This window comes from Crocodylus siamensis, chromosome 6 (assembly GCF_052110815.1).
Source record: "Crocodylus siamensis isolate JL-2025a chromosome 6, ASM5211081v1, whole genome shotgun sequence".
In the NCBI taxonomy this organism is placed as follows: domain Eukaryota; kingdom Metazoa; phylum Chordata; order Crocodylia; family Crocodylidae; genus Crocodylus; species Crocodylus siamensis.
In genome coordinates, this window is record NC_143400.1 from 12,500,005 (window position 1) to 12,519,419 (window position 19,415).

A 19,415-nucleotide genomic window follows, 5' to 3' on the forward strand; every position below is an offset into this window, starting at 1 on the left:
TTGGCTCTCTGGGGCTTGGGGCTGGGCACCATGGAGCCAGGCTCTAAGGTGGCATCCTTGCCAGCTCTGCATTTCCTCCCCTTCTCAACTTCCCATCCTTTCTCCCGGGTGGTTGCAATGGTGGAGGAAGGGGGTAGATTGGAGGAAGCGGTTTAATGAAGAAGGCTGGGAGTAATGAGGGGCCAGGTCTCCCTAATCCACAGTTTTTGAACTGTGGTCTCCTTTCAGCATTTCTAGCTGTCCACAGCACTCCTCACCTTCCCACACCTTACACCCCACCCTAAGGTGAGGGCACCCTGGCTTAACCCTTCCCAGGACAAAAGAAAGAGAGGCACCAACTACAGCCTGTATATAGCCATTCATCCTAAACACCAGTTGGCAAATGACCAGCTCCAGCAATGGATCTTCAGGTGTGTTAACAAGGTGCCTGTATAGGAAAGGGGTGGTTTGGGGGTGAGCATTTGGGACAATCCAGAACACCCTAAGATGTTCACACTTTAAAGGACACAGCTGGTTATAAAAGATGTGTTTTATTTAATTTAATGAGGGTACAAAGGAGGTGTCCCACAGGGGCGCAGAGGGAATTGTCTCTGAACAAACTGTAACGTGAAGTACTCAAAGACTATCGAACGTTGTAGTCAAGGTGTCTGTAACCTCACCTTTTCCCCCATGACTAAGGTTGCAGTAGGGCAGTACAAATTAATTAACTTAGTGATACGCTTTTGCCTCACATGGAGAACAGCTGTGGGTAGCAGGCTGCAAGAGGCTACCACCCAGCTGCAGACAGTCAAGAGTGATTACAGCCAGCCTAGGAGGACTGGGCCAGTTGAGGGGGATAATTACAGGCATACCTCAGAGATATTGCGAGTTTGGTTCCAGACCACCGCAATAAAGCGAATATCGCAATAAAGCGAGTCACACGAATTTTTTGGTTTCCCAGTGCATATAAAAGTTATGTTTACACTATACTGTAGTCTATTAAGTGTTGAAAATGACCCATCCATCACCACCCTCTGAGTACGACCCTTCAGCCAATCTGCAGTCCATCTGGCTGTGTAGGCATCAATGCCACAGTCACCTAGTTTTTTAATGAGGATGGGGTGGGAGACGGTGTCAAATGCCCTGCTGAAGTCCGGAAAGACTACGTCCACGGCAACACCTGCATCCAGTGCTTTTGTGACCTGATCATAGCAGGCAATCAGGTTGGTCTGACAGGACCTGTCCCTAATGAAACCATGCTGGTTGCCCTTGAGCATCATCCCTGAGGCCAGCCCATCATGGATGTGCTCCTTAATGATCTTCTCAAAGAGTTTCCCTAAGATTGAAGTAAGACTGACAGGCCTATAGTTGCCCGGGTCCTCCCTCCTCCCTTTTTTAAAGATGGGGACCACATTGATTATCTTCCAATCATCTGGCATTTGCTGTCATTTTTTACTGCTGTCAAGGCTGCAAGCCCAAGGCACCCCCAGTAGCACTGAAGCTGTTCAAGAACAGGCAAACAGCAGGTGCTAGGTGAGCCTCCCTCCCCTTTGAGAGCAGCTAACAGGTTTGTGCACCAACAGCATGAATTGCACCTGACCCCTTTGCAGTGCTACAACTGAAGCCAGTTAGCTCACGGTAAGGCCAGGCCCTTTTATTGCCCAGCCGAAGCACTCGGCCAGACTGTCGGGGGCCGAGGTGGAACCTGCCTCTTTGTAGCTCATTAGGAGCAGGTGGAATAAAGCCTTCTCAGGACATATGCCTAGACTAGCTTACTGATTAAAACTGATTTAAAAAATGTCATTTGGTCTAAATAATACATAGCAAACGCACTGACATTTTCATTAAGAAAAGTCTCAAAAAAACAATTTAAAAAATCACATTTCTATCAAGCAATTAAAAAATGTAGGGTTTTTTTGGTAAACTTGCTCTTCGACCAGTCAAAAAACATGCAGTCAATCGATAATATTTGACTGCCCAGTTTGCCGACTCTAGTCCAGACCCACATCTTGCCTTGCTGCCTGGGTGAGGAGGAGATGTCCCCTTGAGGTCTCTTTCCCACCCTACATTTCTGTCATTCCCTAGGACAATGTTCATCTCCAGCTGGTTCCTGTTGACAGAGATATGGGTCACCAAAACTGCAGTACTGGTGGACATATCATGGTGTCGCTTCTGGGCCATGTTGTGGTGCTGCTTTTGAGTGGATTTATGTGCAGGTGGCTTCAGTGCATCGTGGGACAGAAAGCAAGATGGGATCCGGGCCTGTGTTCACCTCCTTGGGCCCCCCAGCCTCACAGCAAGTTATGGAGGAGCCAGAGGATCCCAACAGTCATTGCAGAATCAGCCACCAGCCGGAGTGTGGACGAGGCAGCGTTCCTGTCTGGACGGAGACAAGAGCTGGTTATTCCTGTGTCAGACAGAGGGTCAAGAGCTAGAAGCGGGTGGTGGGATGGGAGCCACAAGCTAGGAGCTGGCAAATCAGGACGTGGGGACTCGAGCTGGAGTCAGAAATAAGTGGCTGGGGGCAAGAATGAGCCAGCTGGAAGTATGTCGGCCACTGGCAGCTCAGGTAGTCCAAACCAGTTTGGGGGAGGACTTCCCTGATTCATCCTGAATAGCAGGGCTGCAAGAGACCCGGTTTGTGGGAACGCCTGCAGCACCCCCAGAGCAAAGCCTCCATGGGGGTCTGGATAGCACCTTTCCTAGGCAACCTCCCCCAGAGCACTGCAGGGACCACATCCTCTATGCTGGCCCCACACTCCTCCTCTCCTTGTGTGTGTCCACCCTTGCATCGGTTCATTGAATGGAGCCCTGTTGGGGTCAGCAGTGGGCGGTCGATCTCAAGACACCTAAGGCCAAAGCCCCCCACGCACACACGTATGCTGAGCCCTTCAGCTCCCTCAGATGCATGCTAGCCGTCTACAGGGCCCATGGGGCTGTGGAAGTGCATTAAAGCCATGTAAGGCAAGTGACTATAGGTCAAACACTACCTCGCCATTGGCAGTTGCCTTGGTAATACAGGGACTCATTGTTGCAGCTGGCGCTGTTGCAGACATTACAGTTGTATATTAAGTTGCTTTCTGATAGGAGAGAGAGGGTCAGTTTTCCATCCGCGCTGGGGTTGCCGTACTTCTTGTCATTCTCGTACCATGTGTAGATCACATTAGGGATATCGACAGAGCACTTCAAGGTGGTAACGCACAATCCTTTGGTCATTTTGAAATCAGTGACATTCACCCAGGGCTTTGGGACAGGATCTGGGAACAGAGCAAAGATCACATTCAACGGCAGCAGAAGCCCTGGCAACTCGAAGCAGCTGGGGCCACACGTTCTGCTGTAAGCTGCTGGAGGGGCTTGTGAGCCAGTTTTTGATGGCAAGGCCCAACCTGACCCTCCAGCCTGCTTCGGACAGGGGCTTGGGAGTCACTTGAGGCTCGCTCGAGGCCTCCCTGCTTGACCAGACTCCTGCTTCCCTGCCCTCCCAGCACTGCCCTGGTCCAAGGGGTGCAGCTCACCTCCCTCCCCACTACCCTCAAACACTCCTTGGAGATCCCCCCACCACCCACTTCTGTCCCTGCCTGGCTCTTCATGGGTGCTCTTGTTTACATCTGAACACCAGCTTTTCAGCTGGTCAAAGCAATATTTCTCCAGCAAAGTCCTTGGACTGTGGCTGAGGACCCAGCCCTTCTTTTTCCTGCCCAGGGGGGATTTCATTGCACAGGCTCTCAGGCTTCCCCTTGGCTGGGTGTACAAAGACCCCTGTCCCTACTCACCATAAACGCCCAGCTGGATTTCTGTAAAGATCTCAGAGCCATCTTGATCTTCCACAATGATCTTGTATTTGCTGCTGTCTTCTTTCTGAAGACTCATGATGTGCAGAGTGCCGTTCTCAAACAAATGCATCTTCTTTCGAAAATCCCTATAGAAATTAACGTCTCTGGTGGCCTTCTTTGTCAGAATCTGCTGGGTTTGGTTGTAAAACCATTTGATTTGCCTGTATGTCTTCGGGATGTGAGTTCCTGGTGGTAAGTCCACAGTGCCATTAACAATCCCAGCGATGTGCTTTGTCTTCTCTTCAGCTGTGGACACACACACAAAGATCAGCGCTACCCCAAGGAGCTGGAATGGGAGAGAGTTCTTGGTAACTATGCTAATGAAGGGCTAAAATGCTGTTGACTCCCAACTCGATCCCTCTGGCATATTTCAGGGTTGGTTTGGTTTGGGTTTTTTTGGTGGGGGTGAGATTATTTTTTTGCTTTTTAATAAATCACTTGAAATATGAGGACTGTTTCTACCCATCAGAGGAGAGAAGGGCAAGAATAGGAGCAGAGAGACCAGGAAGCCAAATTGTTTTTAGGTTGGAGCTCAATCAGTTTCTCACCAGGACTGCATGATGTGCTTAGCTGTGATGGCAGGGAAGCAGCTTCTGTGACTTGTGGGGGTCTCTTTCAAGGTGTCCCGCATTTAAAATCACAGGGAAGTTAGGTTGTCAGGGACCTCAGGGGCTCACGTCTAGTCCCAGGACCAGCCCTGGGTAAACCAACTCCAAGGCTGACCTTAAAACCTTCCAGGGATGGAGACTGCACAGCCTTGGAAGAGCCTGCTCCAGTGCTGAATCACCCTCAGACACACAGTTCTTCCTAAATATCCAACCTAAACTCCACTTGTTGCAGTTTAAGGTTGTTCCTTCTTGTCCTGCCCACTGCAGCCACAGAGACGAATCTATCTCCATCTTCCTTGCCACCCTCCATGCATTCATCTCCTATATCTAAACCATTGTGTTTATCAGGATAGAAAAGGGAAATGGAGATGCTTTTAGGCAGTGATGCAAGGAAGTGAGCCCACCTATTTTTAGCATTAGAGAGTCTTTCTTTATCTCATAACACCAGTTTCATGCCGACACATGGTAGTAACACACATGTTAGTTAGGGATACAAGGCAACACCACTGAAAAGTACACCCACTTCTCAAATGTACTGAGGTGGCTGGGAGGAGCCACAGCAGGTAGGAAGATGAAGGCAGGACAAAGGAGGCAGAAATGGAAGATTAGAGGCAATGCCCATCTTGGCCAGAGATTTCTATAAGCTGGGTTTAAAATCCAAGCAGGGCATCGGAGGCACCCAAGTCCACACCCAGCCAAGCCAGGCCTGTGCCTTGCGGGAGCCGTCTCACGCTGTTGTTCCCCTCTGCAGGATAAGCTCCACAGCCAACACCCGTCTCCGATCCATTGTGGGTGTGGATCATCATGGCAGCAGCCGGGACAGCAGGAGCTACAACAGCCGCCACCATCGGGATTTAACTCTGCTCCACTCATGAGTCACAAGACTCCTGAAGAGTCACAAGACTCCTGGAGCTCGGGCTTTTAGAGCAAGGCAAAGACTAGCAACACAATCCTGAGAGTCAGCAACAGTGGAATCAAGGTAAGGAGAGCAAAACGCTACCCAAGGCCCCCAGTCGTGCCAGGGTTCGGAGAAAAAATCCCCCAAGAAATGTGGGATTCTTTGAAGGCCTTTGTCTGAGCCTGAAAAGTGAGCAAGTTTCAGCGATCACAAACGTTTAAATTGTGTCAGGAGGTTGCATGACAGGAAGGCAGCAAATGTGTTTTGCAATCAAGACCTTACCAGAAGTTCCCCAGCCTACCAGTCAGCCTGAATCAAGGGGCCCAGCCCTTTCCGGGCCCTGTATGGCCGTGCTATATAGAGCCTGCAGGCTGCTGCTGGTGATGGGAGAAGGAATAAAGAGGAGATAATTTTCTTTTTCACCAAAAAGTTAAAAAATCCCAAATCGTTAAACGTTTCTTCCTCCTCTTTGCTTGGTTTGACTGAGGCTCGTTAAGCTGCTATGTAGCCAAACAGAATTAATTCCCTGTGAAACACTGGATTAAAAAATCGTTACTTTTATTATTACTTGACATTAGCCACTTCTTTTCTAGCAACCGCTTAAGAAGTCCACCCTATTCAGCCAGATTTTCTATTCTTTTCCTTCATCGCCCTCAATGCCCTTCCATCCCTTCCAGTCAACTCCAGCATTTTTGGTTATACAAGAAGCCATTCATAACTGTCTAATCTGCTTCATCCTCTTAACCACATCCATCCACCTTCTTGCAAATGCTCTCCGGTCCGCTGCAAACTCTCAGGAGATTTTCCAGGTTCTCATCTCAAATATTAACCCCCCTGACTGCTCTCAGAGTCCGGACCATTTTCTTTCATTCACAGCCCTGACTTTAATGTACTGCAGCGAATGAAGGACACAGAAATGGCTGAGCCATTTCAGAGTTAATCGGGGATCTCAGTTCTGGGAAGTCTCGTCATGGCCTGTGTCTTTCGTTTCCGTGCTGAAGAAAATGTGGTTGTGTTTAATAAAAAGAAAGGTAAATGTCTGCTGTTTTCCTGCAGGGTGGGTGTGATAAAAGCTGCTTTTTAAGGGCAAGGCAGGCAGCCTCCCCAGGCCAAACATCTCAGCAAAAGATTATAGTAAACGGTCACATTTTGATGGGAGAAAGGACATTGGAGAGAAGCAGAAGGAAAAATGTGCCAGTGTTTTAGTTCCTCTTTGCTTTTCAGCCCCTCCGGTGCTTTCTGCCATTGGGGGTGGAGAGGGCATCAGTGTGAGTCCACTCTTCCCCTTGCAATGAGTTTAGGGTGGTTTAGCAAGGAGTCGTCTTCTCCTCCCACCATCACAAAATCAGAGCTACAAGTCTACTCTAGAAACGTGTCCGCCCATCCCAATGCCTGCTTCTCTTCCCCGCTGCCCCGCCGGATGCCCTGCCACACCGGTGGCCCCACGGGGGAAGAGGAACTTCAGAAGAGCCCCTTTCCAAGAGGAGATAAAAGCGAGTGGCCTCACCTTTGCTATACGACAACACAAACAGCAGAAGGACAGCTAGCACCGGCGCCATCTTCTCTCCTTGGTCCTGCCCCATCTTCCGGTATCTAAAAGTGGCGGAGAAATTACCTTTGAGCTGCTGGAAAGAGAAATAATCCAAAGGCAAGAAAAGAGTCTTTGGTGCAGACATGCACACATTTCAGTTCGTACACTGCAAGAGGGAGAGGGTGGAGGCACACTTCCCCTCCGAGCCCAGTATGTGTCAGATGTCACAAGCCGGCTGCGGTGTTAAGAGAAAATGTTCATTTTGGCTGCAGAAGAGAAGATGGAGAGGAGATTTTATAGCAGCCATCAGAGGATGGAGCTGGACTGTCCTCAGTGGTGGCAGACAGGGCCTAAACATGGGGGGGAAAGGCTACAATTTACCAGGACCCGACAATCAGGGGGTGGTGGCCCTCCCTGGATCTCCAGGCCCTGGTAAAGTATACCCTTCCCCCCAGCCATGCTTGGGCCCTGGCAGCAAGGAAAGTTTAGGTTAGATGTTAGCAAGAATTTTTCACTAAGAGGATAGTAAAGCACTGGAACAGGCTACCCAGGGAGGTGTTGTAAGCTGCATCCTTGGAGGTTTTCAAGACCGGGCCCAACAAAGCCTTGGCTGGGATGATGTAGTTGGGGCTGGTCCTACTTGGAGCAGGGGGTTGGACTAGATGTGAGGGACTTTGGCACCAAACGCTCTTTTCTTGCCTTCGGATTATTTCTTTTTTGCCCAAACCTTTGCAGCAGCTCAAAGGGCAGGTCACTTCAGGGCATGGTGAACATCTTCTATGCTACTTGTAGATACTGGAAGATGGGGCAGGACCACAGGGCCCTCGCTTTCTATGATTCTATGATTTGATTCTCCAAAAAGCATGGACTGGCCTTTGCAGTCTCTCTCTGGCATTCACAGCGGATTGAATGGATCTCCTTCCCTCTGCCCTGCCCAAGAGGCCAACATGTAACAAACCAGTCACTGAAAACTGGCTTGTTTCCTCAGCCAGCTCATCCCGTGGTCCAAGCCAGGGAAACTCAGCAGGTGTTATCACGGATCTCCTTGCATTCCTCTCCATCCCCTCTGCTTCTCAGGGAAAGGGCAGGGGAGGGCTCTAATACTGACAGCCATTCTGCAGTGTTGAACTGACTGCAAGTTCCTCCTCTGAATTATCATCTCCACCCTCCACCCAGACATCTCCTTTCTATTCCTTGGTGCCATTGTGAGTCCGTCCTTGCATTTGCAAAATGAGTTTGGAAGCCAGGGACTTGCCGACCTGCCCAGAAAGTCCATTCCCCTCCCTGCTCTGAATTCACTGGTCCTTGCATGGCGATGGCAATGCTGGATGGGTGAGCGGTCTGGCGCAGGTACGGACCCCACACCTCGTCCTGCAGCCGCTCTCCTCCAGCCCGGTCCCAGTGCAGGGCTGTTCTCCCTGCCTTGCCTCTTCCCCCAGCATCGTCACACACTGCCCCACTGCCTCCAACTAGGCGTAAGCATGTTTAACACTAGCCCCAGGCTCGGGGTGCTTCCCGGCTGAGACTGTGCTCTTGTCTATGGGGCCTTGGGGCCTGTTCTGGTAAGAGGCACAGGATGGAGCCAATCCCATCTTCTCCTGCCTCAGATGGCACCACAAGCCCCACACACATGGGCAGCTGCTGACAAGCGACTGCTAATATTTTCCCCTCCACCGTGGCTGCTGGAAGCTGCATTCTGCGACAAGTACAGGGTCTGAGATGCAGCAGAGGCATGAAACAAAAGCGAACCGGCCTCTCCTGCTGAGCACTGACCTAGTTCTCCAGAAGTTTCTGCTTGTTGACTGCAAAATCCAGCCCCATTCAAGTCATGCTGGGGAACTGCACTGCTGGATGGGATGGTCAGGGTCCCAGGTCCCCCCAGCCTGCATAAAAGGGGTACTTTCCTCCTTTCTCCTGCCCCAACCCTCATTCTGCCCAGTTAGAGTTGGTTGCATTTGGCTGTCAGCTCCAGTGAGTTTCACAACAAGACTTTTAGGGCACAAGGAACTGAAACACCTTTTCCCATCCCAGCCCCCAGGCTCAGCATGGGGTCTGTACCACTGTCAAGCCACACTAGTCATTTGGGCCCCATCAGAACAGGAGATTCTGCCCCACTTGTTATGCTGGACAAAGAAAAACCAGCTACCAGCTACCAGTTCGACTCATCCAAAAAGGGAGCTTTATTTGTAAGGGAAGTGGGCTTCTTTTGCATTACCATACAAGACAAGTTTGCCTTATGGCTACATACCTGTCAATGTGTTGGGCCAGATCTTCAATTAGCATGGAGCCATTCACTTCAGGAGAGTTATCCTATCATATGGCGACTGCAGTTCTGTGATGTGCATGCAAATACACCCCTCCTCTGCCCAAACACCCTTTGTGCAGCAAGCAGAGATGGTCCTTGGTCTGATCTCTCTATTCCTGGTCCCCATGTATCCCTCCCTGGGAGCAGAGCCTTCTAATCTGAGTGAAGTCCCCCCTCCCCCTGGCCGCGTATTTGTGAGCAGCCCCATTATCTTCCTGCAGCAGATGCACAGGTTCCCCAGCTGGCATCCAGGAGGGGAGACTGAGCTGAAAACTTGCCAGTGATGCAGCAAGTCCTTCATCCATTTCTATCAACCTCTGGATTGAGTCAGAATCCTTTTTCCTTTAACTGATCTGTCCCTGTATGGGACCTAACTGCCCCCACAGATGTAGCTTTCCATGCAAAGAAATGGGTTGATTGCACCGCAAGGGAAATGCACACGCGGGGTCAAATCTGCAGCTGGCGGGTGGATGGCACAGGTTGGCAGCAGTGAGGGCCTTCTCTCCCCATAACACCACAACTTGCTAGTGCACATAGCGGCACAAGGAGTGGGGGGGTTTCCCCCTTCCTTGTGGGGAAGAAGCATTGCTCACCCTCTCCTTTTCCTCCTGTCCACTCTCCCGGGGGGCTGCATTCCAGGCCTGGCCCCTTGGCCGGAGACCCAGGTCTCTGGGACAAGCAGCACTCAGCCATGGGTGTTATCCCGTGCTCCCACCAGTCCCAGGGCTCCATGTGCTGGGAAATCACCTCCATGTGGGCAGTTGAGACCAAGGCTGGGTTGAGTCTCCCCTTCTTGACAGTCTGGCTGAGAAGCAAAGCAGTACAAACGGTTACATACTCCACCAGCAGGATGGGAACCCCCCTGCTTTTTCACCACATGCTGTCTCCTGGCCTTTCTGCCTCGCGATCCCCATGCATCACCTCCATGGGGCCCAGCAGCCTCTCCAGTGGAGGGGCGCAGACTCTGCCAGAACTGCAAGGGCTGAGGACCTTCCTCTCTGAAAGGGAGCTAGTGGATGCCGAAGCCTGGTTTTTTAGAGAGACTTCAGTACCTCAAGATGCAGACAGATGCCCAGTCGGTCTTCTAGTACCAGGCACTGGCTCTTCTGAGCCCCTCATCCACTTACCTACATGTTCAGACACTCCAACCTCTTTGACATCCAGGTCCATAGGGTCTAACTGTCTGGGCTTTCAAGGGTGGATGAAGCAAGCCATGGGCATAGCAGATAAATTGGTGCATCACGCTTGGATAGAAATGCAATAGAAGGAGAAGCTTGATGTACACCTGGTATGTCTGATATACGAGGTGCTTTTATGCCCTCTGGATTCTAAAAATAACATGCCATTATATGTGTGCATGCACATATGCATGTCAAGCTTGCATTTCTGCCACCGCTTCATCTCAACACACTGCCAAGTGAATTGTATGCCAGACCCCTGTGTTGCAGCATCTTCCCCTGACACGCAGACACGCCCTGGGTGCGACACAGTCAGTGTGAAACAACTACCTGTCTCCATCCTCAACCTGGATGGGTCAGGACAACCCTTGTGTAGGGAAGAGAGGAGAGCAAAGGAGTCCTGTATGGACTCACCAAGTTTCTTCTGCAGCAAGTCTCATCCGCTTCATCATAGACGGTCACATGCTACTCTGCTGGCTGGCACGGAGCTGTAAAGAAATGGAGCAGAGCAGTTTGTACAAACCCCATTGCATCCTGCATCCCTCAGGCGACGCTCACCCCCATGTGATGGGCACGGGCAAAGCAGAGTTAAATAGAAACAGCAGGCGAGGTTTCCACCTCACTTATAATTTACCAATTTTCAGGTCCCTGGCAGTGGAAGCAAACAGCAGATCCCAGCTCAGCCGGAGTCAAAAGGAACAACGATTGAAAGCAAACCATTTGGGGGCAGCTAAATTGTGTGGATTTGATGTGATCCAAACACTTCGCTTTAACCTTGAACTTTTCATTTCTATTTAACTGAAACAAAAGGAAAACCAAATAAAAGGAAAGGCAGAAGCAACCATCAAAAGAAATTTCATTTCAGGCCAGATGCAAAATTGAGTTAGATCCCAAAATATCAGGTCATTTTCAGGGTTTCATTTTTGCTTCTTAATTAAAAAAAAGGGAAAATGATGTGATGAACTAGCTGTTGTGATTTGGCCCAGGGGGTTTGAAAGGGTAAAAGATGATTGGAGGGCTTGGGATTGCTTTTCCTCACCAATCAGGACTCAGAGACTCACCCTCCATCTCCCCTGATTGGCCCCTTGGGTCACCTGGAGGGGGATAAAAGGGGCAGCACACTGACTCAGAGACCTGCAAGGGATGACCATGAAAGAGTTGTAAGGAGCTGGGCCAGTGGGGCAGAAGCAGTTGTCCCAGAGGACCCTAAAGGACCAGGACCCACGGGCAGCGCAGCACGGCTGGCAGGAGAGGCTCCCTGCTGGCTCCAGATGCCCAGCAAGAGGCTACAACCAGCAGCAGAGGTTCCCCACCTGGCTCCGGCAGAAAGCTGTGCAGTGACCTGAGAGGCTTCCAGTTTCTCCAGTATGAGGTAGGGCCGCTTGACATGAAGTAGGAGCTCCCAGAAGGTCAGCAGCCTAACCTGGGCCCAGCGGTGGTGGCTCTGTGGTAGTTTTTGCCTGTTATCTGAGGATCCAGGTTCAAGTCCTGGCTGGGTCCAGTAGGGATGAGTGAAGCAACAGGGTAGAAACCTTTGTTGGAGGGGAGGGGGTCTTTGTGCTTTCCCCCTCCAGGTACCTATGTCTCTTTGCTATTTGTTGTTTTGTACTTTATGCATTTTATATTTTGTCAATCAGTATTGTTTATTGTGTTTGTGTTTTTATACTTTGTTAAACCTGCCTTCGCCTAACTAGATGAACATGTCTACGAATGTGAATGCCTTACCTTTATTGAATCCCATCCCCTTGGGGTACTGTAGTGTCCCCTATGCCCCCTGGTCTATATATGTTATGTTCCCACCGCTGTTCCTCTCATTAAAAGGAGTTTGGCTAAGTCCCCATTGGTGATCTAGCTCTGCTCTATAGGGAAGGAGAGTCCCTACACCTCCCACAGTGGTCATGCACCTGCTCCGATCCCTTCGATTGGAGAGGAGATATATCTTGGAGTACTGCCCGGGTTACGTTAACTGGATATAAATTTGGTCTGACCCTGGTATCAGGGTGACGAGTCCAAAAGTCTTGTTCCTGCTTTCCTCAAACTCTTCATTTTTCTTTGCGCCCAGAATTATTCACCAGACTTGTCCTGCCTTTGTGAATGGTTGCTACAACCCTGCGCTTTTCCATGGATCAGAGAGCTCACTGAATTTGCAGGGTTGTTGGCTGTACATAGGTTGGTCTACGGACACAGGCACGCAAGGTTCTTTGGGTAGAAATGATATCTTTTATGGCACATTACAACCTGCCTGATATCTAATGCACCAGCTTCTTTTCTACCTTGGAGATCTCGGAACAGCAGCAGTCTCCTGATGCCCGAGGTAGGGTGTTTGTGCCCAAAAGCTTGCAAAGAACTTTTCCCCAGTTATTTAGTTGGTTTAATAAAAGATATCACATCTGTCCAAAAACCTTGCCTGCCTAGCTGTCTGAAGATATTTACCCAGCTCTACCCACCAGGTATGTTCTCATGGCTCCTTAATCTCATGGTTAAAACATTCATGCTCAGTGCATCTCCAGTATCTCAGAGAGCGGGTGCCTTGATGCTGGACATCAGAACAGGGACCAAGTCGACCAAATCCTGCCACTGCTATGCTTGCTCACCATAACAGGGCTGCGTGGGTGTAGAAATGCCCCAGCCCTGGCTCTGTCTGGTTATATTTGCCACAATGATTCCATGGACAAAACTCAACATAAGCTTGAGTCTAGACTGTTTGAACAGGGCAGAGACTGGCCAGGAGGATTAAAGAAGCACACTTTGGCATCTCACTTATTCCACATTGCTCTAGAAAAGGGGAAATGAGCAGGGGAGTCCACATGGCAGGAATGAGTAAAGAGAAATCACATGCCAGAGGGGCCAGGTCATTGGGGTGACCCATGCTTTTTCCTAGTGAGAGAGTTTTTCCTAATATCCAGCTACAGCCCAAACCTGAGCCCTTGATAGCAGAAGCCCCAGGGAGATTCTCCCCCTTCTCTTCAGGGGATAGCTCCATAATACAGCATACATAAAGTCATCTATTGCAAGTGGGTTGATCTCTCTCATTTCCTTTCTCCCTGCTGGGAGGATGGTAAAGGGATGGAGATGCTTTTGTTGTTCTTTCCGTTTGTTTGCTGCTATGTGTACCCTGGGTGCATTAGCACAGAAAGACAGGATAGAGTTGCATCTTATAGACTAACCAAAGCAGATGCATAGCACAAGCTTTCACACGCTGAAGCGCAAGTTGTCAGATGCTGATGAAGTGAGCTTCAGCGCATAAAAGCTTGTGATTTAGATGTATGTAAATGTATGTATGTGCATGTAGATAGGTAACTATACTCAAAGCAAAGAGGTGCAGGTCTACCCTGCCTTCTGCTTGACTTCAGACTAACGCAGCTAAATACATCTCTTAGCACAGGAAACCAGTGGCCTCTTAGCACACCACTTCGACCCTGCTAACTGCAGGCAGGCAAGGAAAATGTTGTGTGTGCTTGGGTTGTGAGGTGCTTTGATCATGAAAGCTTGCATTTGGCCCGTAGATGCAGTACCCTGGATGGTCTGCTTGGTGGGGCCTGCCTGGCCAAGGTCCCCCCAGCTCCTTTAGACTTCCCAACCCTTAGGAGCCATTTCATTCAAGCCTGGTGTTTAGTTGAAAATGGGTTTGTTTAGCCAAAATTTAAAATCCTTTATAATCAGCATCTTCTTCCTACAGGAAGGATGGGGGCAGAGAACGAGGAGGGGTGAAGAAAAGATATGCCAGAAAAGAAACCTTCAAACCAGTCCCTGGTTCTTGCTTATGTGGCAACCCCATCCCCACTCCGCCAGCCTGAGGGGCTGCAAAGCCAGGGCCGGGGCAACTTCTCTGCACAAGTGGCTTGATTTGCGAGGAGAAGCTGAAGGACCTGGGCTGATTTAGTTGGCAGAAGAGATGACTATGAGGGGATTGAACAGCAGCCTTCAGCTCCCCGCAGGGGGGTTGCAAAGAGGGCGGAGCTGGACTGATCTCAGTGGGGGCAGATGACAGAACAAGGAGTCATGGGCTCAAGCTGCAGCAAGAGAAGTTTAGGTTAGATATTAGGAAAAACTTTCTCATTAGGAAGGTGGTGTAGCACTGGAACGAGTTACTGAGAGAGGTGGAGGTTTTTAAGGCCCAGCTTGACAAAGCCTTGGCTGGGATGTAGTTGGGGCTGGTGCTGCTTGGAGCAGGGGGTTGGACTAGATGTGACCCCCTGGGGGCCCTTCCAGCCCTCAGTTTCTCTGACTCCAGCTGTGACCAAGAACCAGGTCCCAGGAGAACTGCACCTTTCAGATACTGCCAAGCTGAGCACTGAAAATGTAACAGAGGTGTTTGACCCCAGTAAGGATCCAGTTTCCATGAGAAGGTGCATGTGGGTGGCAGGACAAGATTTTGGCTTCTCCAAACTACCTGATTTCATCTCCAATCCAAGTAATGCCCCAGCCTTAGGAAAGCCTGGGCCAGGCTCCCCTGGCACTCTGCTCTGTCCACACACTCAGGCAGTTCATGTGTCACATTTCTAAAGGAAATAAACCCTCACATTGGTCTGCTAAGGGATACTTTACCTGCAGCTGAGGAGCTGCATGCTGTTTTGACATCGATGGTGGCCGTGCCCCAGCTGGCTGCATTGCTGGCGTTGCAGTGGTAGAAGGTGTCCTTGCTGCCCGCAGTGATCTCCAGCTGCAGCTGGGATTGATGTCCCTGGAGCTGTTGGTCCTCTTCGGCTGGCTGGAAAACGCACGTTGGGACCAGCTGTAGGTGACTCTGCTGGCAACAGGCACCTGGCAGGACAGGGTCACGTTGCACTGTCCAAACTCTGGGTGAGCAGAGAGTGCTGTGAGGTTGGGCTGTCAGACTCGGTCTGCAAGGAGAAGTGCTGGTGAGAGGGGCTGAGGGTGGCAGGTGCCTCCAAGGGAGTGAGACCAGGGCAAAGCAGGGCCCAGATGCTCACCGAACACACACAGAAGCAGGTGGCAACATGACTGCCCACCTCCCTCTCCCCGACCTTCAAGCACTCTTTGGAGACCTTCCCCCACTCCCCCCTTGCCCACCTCTGTCCCTGCCTGGCTCTTTGTGGGTACTCCTGTTTGCATCTGAACACCAGCACTTCAGCAAGGCAAAGCAATATTTCTCCATCAAAGTCCTTGGAGAGCAGCAGAGGACCCAGCCCTTCTTAGTCCTCCCTTGGGAGTGGGGGGCGGGGGGGATTTCAAGGGACACATTGCACAGGCTCTCAGGCTTCACCTTGGCCATGTGTACAAAGGCCCCTGTCCATACTCACTATAGATGTCCAGCTGGATCATCATAGTCATCTCTGTGCCTTCTTGGTCTTCCACAGTTATCTTGTATTTGCTGTTGTCTGGCTTCCGAAGCTTCATGACGCGCAGAGTCCCGTTCTCAGACAAATCCGTCGTCTTTTCAAAATACTTACCATAGAAATGAATTTTGCCGTCCTTCTTTGTCAGAATCTGCTGGGTGTGGTCGTAAAACCATTTGATTTGCTGGTATCCCTCCAGGTTGAGCTTCCCTGGTCTTAAATCCACAGTGCCATTAATAATCCCATTCATGAGCTTTGTCTCCTCTTGAGTTGTGGACACGCACCCAAAGATCAGCGCTGCAGCAGGGAGCTGGAGTGGGGAGAGAGTTCTTGGTAACTATGCTAATGATGGGATAAGATGCTGTTGTCACTCTTCTCTTTCCCTCTGGGATTTTGCAGAGTTTTTTAGGGGTTTTGTTTGTTTGTTTGGGGATTTTTGGCGGGGAGGTTAGTTTTTTGTTGCATGGGTTTTTTGTTCGTTTGTTTCGGTTTCTTTTTAATAAGGTGCTTGAAATATGGGAACTGTTTCTACCCATCAGAGGGGAGAGGGTCTGGAATAGGAGCAGGGAGACCTTTTATTCACAGCCCGGATTGTAATCTACTGCAGTGAATGAAGGACACGGAGATTGGGGAAATGCGTGCCAGTTTTCAGGACCCGAAAGAGATGCTCTGAGCTGTTTCAGAGTTAATCGGGTATCTCAGTTCTGGGAAGCCTCTTCGTGGCCCTAGTCTTTCACCTCTGTGCTGAAGAAAATGTGCTTTTTGTTTTGTTTTTATAAAAGGAAAAGTAGATGTCTGCTCTTTTCCTGCAGGGAGAGCGTGAGAAATGCTTCCTCTTAAGGGCAGGGCAGGCACCAAATCTTAGCAAAAGGTTTTAGCAGAATGTCACATTTTGATGGGACAAGGGAGAACAGAGGGGAAAATCTGCCTATGTTTTGTCTCCTCCTTGGTTTTTAGCCCCTCGAGTGCCTTCTGCAGCAGGAAGTGGAGAGGGCATCAGCATGAGTCCACTCTTTCCCCTCGCAATGAGCTGCGAGGGGGTTAAAGGAGTCGTCATCTTCTCCTTCCACCACCGCAAGATCAGAGCTACAAGTCTACTCGAGACATGTTTTCGTTTCTCTTAAACACTGCCCAGCCCAATGCCCCTCCACACTGCTGGCCCCACGAGGGAAGAAGCACCTCAGAAGAGCCCCTTTCCAAGAAGACATGAGAGAGGGTGGCCTTACCCTTGCTGCACGACGGCACGGAAAGCAGAAGGAAAATAAGCACCACCGCAGAAGGACAATCTTCCTCCCTTGCTTGGTCCTGCCCCATCTTCTGGTATCTAAAAGTAGTGCAGAAGACATTCACCACTCCCTGAAGTTCCCTGCCCTTTGAGCTGCTGGAAATGTTTGGGCAAAGAGTAATAATCGAAAGGCAAGAAAAGAGTCTTTGGTGCAGACGTGCACAGATGTGGGTTTCACAGGCTGTTAGGGGCAGATGGTGGGGGGTGGCACTTCCCCTCTGGGTCCAGCATGCATCAGCTGTCACAAGCCGTGCTGCGGTGTTTCAAGAAGTTGTTAAAGAAGAAAGAATGCTCCTTTTCAATTATGAAACTGGGCGAAAAGGAGTCTCGTGGTTCAACAAGGACAAGTGCAGAGCCATGCACTTAGGACAAACCCATGCACCAGGACAGGCTGGGGGCTGACTGGCTGGGCAGCTTTGCAGAAAAGGACCCGGACGTCACAGTGGACAAGAAGCTGAATAGGAGCCAACAGTGTGACTTTGTTGTCAAGAAGGCTAATGACATCCCGCTGCATTGGTAGAAGCGTTGTCAGCAAATCAAGGGCAAGTGATACTTCCCCTCTATTCAGCACTGGTGAGGCCGCATCTGGAGTCCTGTGTCCAGTTTTGGGCCCCCGCTACAGAAAGGACACCGACAAATTTGAGAGAATCCAGTGGAGGGCAACAAAAATGGTTGGGGGGCTGGGGGACAGGACTTGCGAGGAGAGGCTGCAGGAACCGGGCTGATTTAGTCTGGGAAAAGAAGACCAATTTGTTACCAAACCAGCAGGTGGGCACAGTCATTGAAAACTGGCTTGTTTCCTCAGCCAGCTCATCCGGTGGTCCAAACCAGGTGCTCTCACCAGTCTCCTTGCATCTCTCTGCCTGTCTGAGAGAGGTGTGGGGAAGGGCTCTGATATTTGCAGCTGACGTTTCATTCTGCAGTATTAAATTGCCAGCAAGTTCCTCCTGTGATTTTTCACCCTCCACCCCCAAGGACATCTCCTTCCTGTTCTTTGGTGCTGTTTTGAGTCTGCCTTTCGCATTTGCAAAATAAGTCTAGCTAGGGATTTTCCCGCCTGCCCAGAAAGTCCATTCCCCTCCCTGCTTCGAATGCACTGGGTCCATGCATGGCAATGGCAGTGCGGTGAGCAGCCTAAAGCAGGTACGGATGAGGGAGTAAAAAGCACCCTGACCAAGTTTGCTGACAAAACCAAACCATGGGGACAGGTACACAAACTAGACGTCAGGGAGCGAATCCAGGCTGATTTGGCCAGGCTGGGGAAATGGGCCCAACAGAATAGGATGCAGTTTAACAAGGACACGTGTCATGTGTTGCACCTGGGGAGGAAGAATCATCAATACTCCCATAGCCTGGGAGGGGCCAACCTGCGTAGCACAACCATGGAAAGGGATCTCGGAGCCATAGTCGGCTCCAAAATGAAAATGAATAATCCAGTGTGATGGGGTAATAAGTAAAGTAACCGCACCCTTTCTTGCACAAGTAGGCACATCTCAAACGGGTCCAGGGAAGTGATAGTCCCCCTCGATGCAGCATTGGTAAGGCCACAGCAAGAGTACAGCGTCCAGTTTTGGGCGCTGCACTTCGGGAGGGATGTGGATGGCCTGGAGAGGGTTCAGAGGAGGGCCACTCATCTGGTTAAAGGCCTACAGCAAAAAACCCTGTGTGGACTCACGGGGACACCTGAACCTCTTCAGCCTCCACAAGAGGAGGCTGAGAGGTGATCTCATAGCCGCCTACAAACTCATCGGTGGGGGCAGCAAGAAATAGGGGATACTATGTTTACCAGGGCGCCTGTTGGGGTAACTAGAAATAATGGCCACAAACTGGAAGAGCAAATTCAGATTGGACATCAGAAAAAATTCTTTATAGCGAGGGTTGCCAAAATATGCTTCCAAGGGAGGTGGTGCTGTGCCCTTCCTTGGAGGCATTTGAAAGGAGATCGGACAGACACCTGGCTGCAGTCATCTGATCCTGGCACTCATTCCTGCCCCAGGCAGGGGGTCGGACTCGATGATTTAGTAGGTCCCCTCCAACCCCAGCATCTATGAAACTACGGACTCCCCCCTCGTCCTGCAGCCGCTCTCCTCCAGCCTGGTCCCAGTCCCAGTGTGGAGCTGTTCTACCTGCCTTGCCTCTTCCTGCAGCATCGTCACATGCTGCCCCACTGCCTCCAACTAGGCTTAAGCATGTTAACACCAGCACCAGGCTCAGGGTACTTCCCGGCTGAGACCATTCTCCTTTCTATGGGGCCTTGGGGCCTGTTCCGGTGGGAGGCACGGGATGCAGCCAGTTTCCTCTTCTTCTGTCTCTGCTGCACCACATAAGTGTGTCAAATGGCACCACGAGCTCTACACGTGAGCACCAGTGATAAGTGACTGGTGATACTTCCCCCACGCCATAGCCAGTGGAAGCTGCATTCTGCAACAGGCAGAGGGTCTGAGATGCGGCAGAGGGTCTGAGATGTAGCAGAGAGGCATGAAACAAAAGGGGACCAG

General features: G+C 50.6%; 1 protein-coding gene across 3 annotated transcripts; it reads right to left on the minus strand.

The window, feature by feature from the left end:
* Positions 1-524: 524 nt before the first annotated feature.
* On the minus strand, positions 525-11,159 carry LOC149861103 (CD48 antigen-like). 3 transcript variants are annotated; one of them, XM_090054562.1, is made up of 7 exons: positions 10,967-11,159; positions 10,747-10,820; positions 9,748-9,959; positions 6,826-6,911; positions 3,753-4,058; positions 2,970-3,236; positions 525-2,359 (listed from the first exon to the last, which is right to left on the minus strand). In XM_090054562.1, the coding sequence occupies exons 3-7, from the start codon at positions 9,786-9,788 to the stop codon at positions 2,271-2,273; spliced, it is 789 nt and encodes a 262-aa protein (XP_089910688.1). In that variant the 5' UTR covers positions 9,789-9,959; positions 10,747-10,820; positions 10,967-11,159; the 3' UTR covers positions 525-2,270. The 3 variants fall into 3 exon arrangements, with proteins under 3 accessions (XP_089910688.1, XP_089910685.1, XP_089910684.1); XM_090054559.1 differs by having other exon boundaries at positions 10,747-11,159; XM_090054558.1 differs by lacking the exons at positions 9,748-9,959; positions 10,747-10,820; positions 10,967-11,159 and having other exon boundaries at positions 6,826-7,019.
* Between the last annotated feature and the right edge of the window lie 8,256 nt (positions 11,160-19,415).